The sequence below is a fragment of the Electrophorus electricus genome, chromosome 21 (genome assembly GCF_041902795.1).
Source record: "Electrophorus electricus isolate QZ-2024a chromosome 21, ASM4190279v1, whole genome shotgun sequence".
Lineage (NCBI taxonomy): Eukaryota > Metazoa > Chordata > Actinopteri > Gymnotiformes > Gymnotidae > Electrophorus > Electrophorus electricus.
In genome coordinates this window covers 5,957,501-5,965,161 of record NC_137517.1, presented here as the reverse complement: position 1 = coordinate 5,965,161, position 7,661 = coordinate 5,957,501, and the positions used below count along the sequence as shown (strand labels likewise).

Here is a 7,661-nt window from a genome sequence, read left to right as displayed (position 1 = left end):
CCAGAAGTTCAGAAAAAGACCTGTTAGTCTGCGAGAGATTCACTGCAGGACATGCAGCACTGATCTAGCAGTTTAGCACTGATCCAGAGGTTTAGAGCTGATCTAACGGATCCAGAGGTTTAGCACTGATCTAGCAGTTTAGCACTGATCCAGAGGTTTAGCGTTTAAACACATTTATAAGCTGGAACCTAGGAGGATGACTGGAGATGCTGAGAATGCACACACCAACATCACACTGTGTATTTGTCCACTCACAGTCTCCACACCTTTGACCTAATCTGGAGGACCCACACAGGCCTCCTGTGATTGGTGAGGCCAGAGGAGGACAGGCCTCCTGTGATTGGTGAATCCTGTCCTTCTCTAAGCTGCAGGGCGGAGCTGCTTTAAGATTTGTGTCTGTATAGCGCCGCATCAGAATGGGCGGGGCCTTACTGAGGTAGTTCTGTCAAGGTGACACACTTCAGAACACTTTCACCTGAGAGAAACCTCCCCTCCCCAAACTTTGTCATTTTGTCATTCTGTCATGTGTCAGTGTGAAACACACAGTGGTGTATCTGCAGTTGTTCATCTGAGAGACATTGGCAGTTCTCTCTAGGTGTGTGGGGGGGTTGTGTGTGGAACGTGTTGAGACATCACGGGCTCTCACTCCGAACATTGGAGAAGGCCCCACCCCCCTGCCGGAACACTGGAGAAGGCCCCGCCCCCCCGCCAGAACACTGGAGAAGGCCCCGCCCCCCTCGTCGGAACGCTGATCTTCGGCCCTGCTCAATGCTGGGCAGATGTGTGTGTGTGTGTGTGTGTGTGTGTGGGGATGTGTGAGCAGGGGAGAGAGTCGCAGAACACAACACTGCCATTAATCATAAGGTTTGGGAACCTGTCCTTACAGAACCAACGTTATATTGAGTTATACGCCACTCTGACGCTGTATATAAATCCTAAAGAAACGCACACACTTCTCGCCTCGTGTCTTGAAAGCAGGGGAGAAAAGCCTGCTCCATTTGACCCGGACACACTCCATCTGGGACTTGCCGTCGCATCGCAAAGCGAGTCGTCTCCGCCCACACCACCTCCCGCTGAGCTCTGTTGCGCGACTGGCGGCCGAACAGCTCAGACGGACGGTGCTCGCAAACTCCGGATGACCCAACAGAACTTAAATTAGCTGACGAAGGGCTCCGGAATGTTGTGTGGAGTGCACGGTGTGCGGACTCACGTCTCCATGTTGTCCCCCTCCAGCACGGTCTGCACGGGCAGGTAGCCCAGGCGTGGGTGTTTGGCGAAGTACTTCTTGGAGCGGAACTTGTTCTTCAGGACTTTGGTGAAGTCCCGCATGTCTTCCCCTGAGGTAGTCTGGATGGGACAGAAGACGGGACCCAGAGGTCAGCGGGACGGCGAGGAAGCCGCACACAAACTGACACGGCTGTGTGCGCAGGTATTGATTCATTACCTGGCCACATATATTTAAGTAGACAAACGCACAAATGAAGCCCTTCCCCCACACACAGACGACTAGATTACTAGTATTTCCATTGACTTGTGCATTACTGTAGCTAATCAGGGGCTTTAAGGTCTTCAGATAGCCGCGGGTTTTGTAAAAAAGTGCCCCAGCTAAAGGTCTGTAATACCGATCACAGTCTCTCTCTCTCTCTCGTCTCTGATCTCCCTCATCCCACCCCAAACACACCTGCATGACCTGTTTACACAGAGGGAGGGGCCAGAGCAGGTCTAATAAAAAAAAGCAATACCAGCCGGATGAAGAAGCCATGGGGTTCAAATGAAAAGGCAATATCGCCGCGACAGCCACTCGGAGGTCTTGGCCAGCTTTTCTGGCTCTGAGCTTTGACCACAGCGCGTGTTCCATCAGAAGAAGAAATTTAAACTCATTGCGCTCTTTGCTATGATGGTCATACGATAAATAAGTGTGTGTGCGGTGTGCGCTGCAGCCTGAGAGCCTGGACTGGGCATTAGTGTCTTGGCAGGTCGTCCAGTGTCGATGGCTAATGTAGCTGGGATAAGAGAATGCACTGCAGAGGACAGAGGAGGGCAGGAGGGGAGGAGAGGGGAGAGGAGAGGAGGGGGGGAGAGGAGGGGAGGAGAGAGGGGAGGAGGAGAGAGGAGAAGAGGAGAGGAGAGAGGGGAGGAGAGGAGGGGAGGAGAGAGGGGAGAAGAGGAGAGGAGAAGAGGAGAGGAGGGGAGGAGGAGAGAGGGGAGAAGAGGAGAGGAGGGGAGGAGGAGAGAGGAGAAGAGAGGGAGAGAGGAGAGGAGGGGAGGAGAGAGGGGAGGAGGAGAGAGGAAAAGAGGAAAGGAGAGAGGGGAGGAGAGGAGGGGAGGAAAGAGGGGAGGAGGAGAGAGGAGAAGAGGGGAGGGTGGTAAGGTAAGAGGGGAGGGTGATAAGGGTGGTTGGCAGGAGTATGAGGGGGTGTCCATCTCTCAGGACATCACTGTGTGAAAGCAGACGTGGAGGATGCCCCGCTCTCAGCAGAACGTGTGTGCGCGTACTCACAGGGGTGCAGTACTCCACCATGGGGTAGTTTAGCTTGTGGCCCTTCGCCGTACGGCCTGAGAAAAAGCAACTCTGGCACACGTCATAGTTAAAGTGCTTCAAACTACGATACCTGCGCAGGGAAAGAAGGGGAGAGAGAGAGAGAGAGAGAGAGCGAGAGAGAGAGAGAGAGAGAGGACGTCATTAGTGTATGTGTGGAGAGAGAGAGAGAGAGAGAGAGAGAGAGGGGACGTTTTGGGCATTAGAGTGCATGTTTATCATGGTGGAGTGCATCATGCAACATCTCCTCATTGGAGCTGCTGCTCTTAATGCCTGTAAGCAATAATGTACACACACACACATACACACACAACAACTTCTTTATGGTCAGGAACAGAACAATGTTTCAGTCTACAGACCCCAAAACAAAGGAGATGAAACCAAAACGCTCCACTATTTCACAACTTTCATGTGTGCATGAGCAGTACAGAGCAAACTACAGTCTACAGCTACAGGACTATATAAGAACATTAACACCACTCAACTACAGTCTACAGCTACAGGACTATATAAGAACATTAACACCACTCAACTACAGTCTACAGCTACGGGACTATATAAGAACATTAACACCACTCAACTACAGTCTACAGCTACAGGACTATATAAGAACATTAACACCACTGAACTACAGTCTACAGCTACAGGACTATATAAGAACATTAACACCACTCAACTACAGTCTACAGCTACAGGACTATATAAGAACATTAACACCACTCAACTACAGTCTACAGCTACAGGACTATATAAGAACATTAACACCACTGAACTACACTCTATAGCTACAGGACTATATAAGAACATTAACACCACTCAACTACAGTCTACAGCTACAGGACTATATAAGAACATTAACACCACTGAACTACAGTCTACAGCTACGGGACTATATAAGAACATTAACACCACTCAACTACAGTCTACAGCTACAGGATTGTATAAGCAGACTGTCTCCAAGAGGTAAACACGGTCTGGTCTCCGCCTGTCTCACTTCACTGTGTGTTTTGCTTGTTGTCCTTCATCAGTCCATCAGTGGACACTCCGAGGACCCGCCTCACAGCTCAGTCACACACGGAAACACACGCTCCCGCATACACGCTCCCGCATGTGGACACGAAGACAGCATTCTTACAGTCTGGCTCTCATCAGAGGAACCGAGCACCTGTATATGGGCTGGTCACCTGACTCACTACAGTACACCACCATAACAGAGCCTGGACAACTACAGAAGCCCTGTTCACCCCACAGACCAGGAGAAGGGGTCCTCCTGTCTCTCCTCCATCAACTGTCTCGCTGCTGTTTGGTGCTGTGGATCACAGGCTGACATTTAGATCAGACTCAGTGGACATTTAGATCAGCTCTCTGTCAGAGGGAGGGAGGGAGGGAGAGAGAGAGAGAGAGAGAGAGAGAGAGAGAGAGAGCGCGAGCTCCACAGTCCTATTTTCAACTGCTGCAGGAAATGCAGCTCTCAGATGTCTGTGTGTGTGAGTGTGAGCATGTGTGAGAACGTGTGGGAGATTGATGATGTGTCTCCCTGAATTGTAACTACACTGTTACAAAGTTGAAAAGCTTTCAAAAGTTTTCGCCCAGTCCTGTATTTAAAGGAACCTGATGTTCTCAGGGGGCGTGTGGAATGGCTAACGGCCCCGTCTGTCTGTGGACCTAAACACTACTGTGGGAGCTAGTCGCAAATATAGCACTTAAGCTAGAGATTTGTGTGTGTGTTTGTGTGCGTGGGTACCTGAAGCCCATTATAGGACACTCTTTATAGATGTTACACTTGGCGTGTGTGTGTGTACCTAAAGCCCACTATGGGACGCTCTTTACAGATGTTACACTTGGCGTGTGTGTGTGTGTGTGTGTACCTAAAGCCCACTATGGGACACTCTTTACAGATGTTACACTTGGCCTGGTGCTTTGCTGTCTCTGCTGCTGCCACTCTGTGCAGGACAGGAAGCCACACCATGGACTGCGGCTCCAGCCTCATCCAGTCAATAAACTGCCCCGGGCTCAGCTCCACCTTATTGGACACCTGGGAACAAAGGGGAGGAACCAGTCAGCACAGCCAATCGAGAAGGGGCGAGCTTCAGAAAAAAAAAAGCTAGGGACCTGCCTGAAGTTACGAGCACAGGAACCTGACTACTGGGAATGGACAGGCCATTGGTTAAGGTGGTCCAACGTCAGTTAGTCAGCACGCGTGCACACACACACACACACACACACACACACACACACACACACACACACACACACACACACACACACACACACACACACACACACACACCTCGCCCATGACCCGACGCATTCCTGGTTTGTTGAGTGTGCATGCTGAAATGACACTTATGGGGGCAGACAATGTTGTGAATATTTCAGTTCTCATTTGCTGTAACAAAAATGTCGCTGTAACACTTTTTGTTGTTTCCCAACCGTCGCCGTTTAATGGCGTTAACATTTCAAGTGGCATTTATGAGCAAAGTATCCGTATAAATAAATGAGCACACATAACAGTAAACAAAGAACATCGACTCCGAATTTACATGAGGCTCCTTGTTGGCATGGAAACTTGTGGATAATGGCAACAATCACTGGAGGTGAGGTCACTGCTGAGTCTGGAGTGACCCTTTAAAAACGAGGCTGCTAAATGTCTGCTGACAGAGTTGAGGGAGGAGCGAGAACGTCAGCGCACGAACACATGGCTGCCACGCCCCTAAAGGCCCCGCCCCCTCCACCCACGTGTGCCGACCCCCGATGGTCAAGCGCGCCAGCAGCAGGTCGGCAGGCTGGCCACGCCACACGCAGCCTGGTCTCTCCGCCCCTCCCAATCCCGTGACTGGTCTCGCCGCCCCTCCCTCTCGCCCCCCTCCTCCAGGTCTCTCCATGGCTAATCTCTCTGCACACTCTTTCTTCCTCCCACTCCTGCTCTTTCCATCTTTCCCTCTTTTTGTTCCTCACTCCATTTCACTCTCTTCTATGGCGATGAGGAAAGCTGATGAGACAGAACGTGAGAGAGAGAGAGAGAGAGAGAGAGAGAGAGAGAGGGAGAGAGAGAGAGAAAGGGAGAGAGAGTGAGAGAGAGAGAGAAAGGGAGAGAGAGAGAGAGAGAGAGAGAGAAAGGGAGAGAGAGAGAGTTGTTTCCATGGCAATAAGAGTGAATGATTAGTGCATGTTTATGGCTTGTCCCGACAGACAGACAGAGAGGACATGGATGATCCATCACCGGATATTTTGGGAACAGTTCCTTCCTCCATGTCCTCCTCCTCTCACAATGTCGGTTTGTCTCCCAATTTCTCGCTCTTCTGCTCAAATGGCCTGGTCCCTGTCTGGCTAAAACACTGCAGTGGGATTTATAGCAGGTGAAGAATTGTCTCCAGGGCCTGAGAGTGAACCTGCAGGGCTAGAAGTTCATAACGCTGAGGCGCGGGGCGGAGGGGGAGGGGCCATAACGCTGAGGCGCGGGGCGTAGGGGGAGGGGCCATAACGCTGAGGCGCGGGGCGGAGGGGGAGGGGCCATAACACCATAAGGGCAGAAGGCGGGAACATAGATGACACCACGCACAGGACTCAGTAGGTCACCCAGCCATGTGCACACTTGAAACAAAACCCTAAATGGTATGGGTGTGTGTGCGCGTGCGTTTCACGTACGTGCTGGAAGCAGCTCCGGACGCTGGGCTCGATGTTGCTCCCTCCGAAGGCGGCGACCTCTCCGAGCTGCCGAGGGATCTGGATGGCGTCGTGTAGGAGAAGACCGAGCTGCCTCTGATCACACGTATCACCAACAGAGGAGACCTGATTAAACAAGCCTACACACAGACAGAGACACACACACACACACACACACACACACACACACACACACACACATCAGAAGCTTCCCTGGTATACAAGTATAAAACACCTGTAACCCGATTAAAGTCTCCATCATCAGGGGCAGTGGTATTCGCACGGCACCGGTCCCCAAACACTAAGACTACAGACTCAATAACGTAATGAAAAATGAAACAGTAAGAGTGAACCGAGATGGACGCCACGACAGTGCAGATTTACACCAATCACGTATTCAGATTGGATTCAGACATATTGCTCGTTCTTTTGACGTCACTCACGAGCCCTCGCAGGAAGGAGGAGTGGGAATGAACTGAACGAACCTCGCATCTGGCAGTGCGGCCTGAACGCACACACCCGTCAGCACAAAGTAATCTTTAATTGCTGATTTAGGTGGCAGATATACTATAAGGCTTCTCCAGCACACATACGTAAGCACTGTACATGCACGTGCACATTCGCACGCAAACAGGACAAAAAGAAACATCAACGCGCTGGCCAAAGGCAGCCAAGGGGCGTGACAGCACATACCCCCGTGTGTGTGTGTGTGTGTGTGTGTGAGAGAGAGTGTAAAACTGGCACTACTGTATGCGTGTAAGGGATGGCATGTTTCAGTGCTGGTGTCGGGCGTGGCGGACGCTTACACTTGTACTTCTCCTCCAGGTGACCTTTGCAGAGCGAGAGCAGACCGATCTTCAGCGACAGGACCCGGATCTTCCCACTGCGGCCCCTGGACAGACAATCAGAATCGGGGTCACAGTCCGCACTCGTGTGCATGTGCCAGAACGGCCCTCGGCGGTTCTGTGGAGCTACTACTGCACAGAAAGTGGGCATTAACCCTTCATCATCAACTCTCATTGGCTGCTAGGTAAATCCTGCATTGATTTGTAAGTTTAGAAAAATATACGAGCGACCTGTAAAGATCTAACTGGTCTTATGGTATTGGAGTGAATTTATTGGCTATTATAATCCACCCTGCCTGCTTGGAGCCCGAGGCTTAGACCAGAACAGCCGGGTTCAGCACGACCCTCCAACAAACACCCCACAGGTGTCAGAACAGCAGTGGAACAGCAGATAAGTGGATTAGCGTTAGACCGCATCAGACAAATTGCAGTGGATAAGACGTGAGCCCCAGCAAAGGATTAGGGGTGGACCTCAGTGCTGGATTACAGGTAGACTTCGTTGTTTTAAGGGTGAACCTCATTGGTAGATTAGGGATGGACCTCGGTGCTGGATTACAGGTAGACTTCGTTGTTTTAAGGGTGAACCTCATTGGTAGATTAGGGATGGACCT

The 7,661-nt window shown here is 51.2% G+C and overlaps 1 protein-coding gene across 1 annotated transcript in view; it reads right to left on the bottom strand.

Annotated features, from left to right (window-relative positions):
* Window positions 1–1,206: 1,206 nt before the first annotated feature.
* Window positions 1,207–7,661, bottom strand: part of utrn (utrophin) — an 88,833-nt gene continuing 82,378 nt past the window's right edge. The window contains exons 7-11 of the mRNA XM_035521350.2: window positions 7,012–7,097; window positions 6,188–6,345; window positions 4,408–4,574; window positions 2,501–2,612; window positions 1,207–1,347 (exon numbers count right to left, since the gene is read on the bottom strand). Coding sequence (XP_035377243.2) covers window positions 1,207–1,347; window positions 2,501–2,612; window positions 4,408–4,574; window positions 6,188–6,345; window positions 7,012–7,097 — 664 coding nt within the window. The remainder of the gene's footprint in view (window positions 1,348–2,500; window positions 2,613–4,407; window positions 4,575–6,187; window positions 6,346–7,011; window positions 7,098–7,661) is intronic.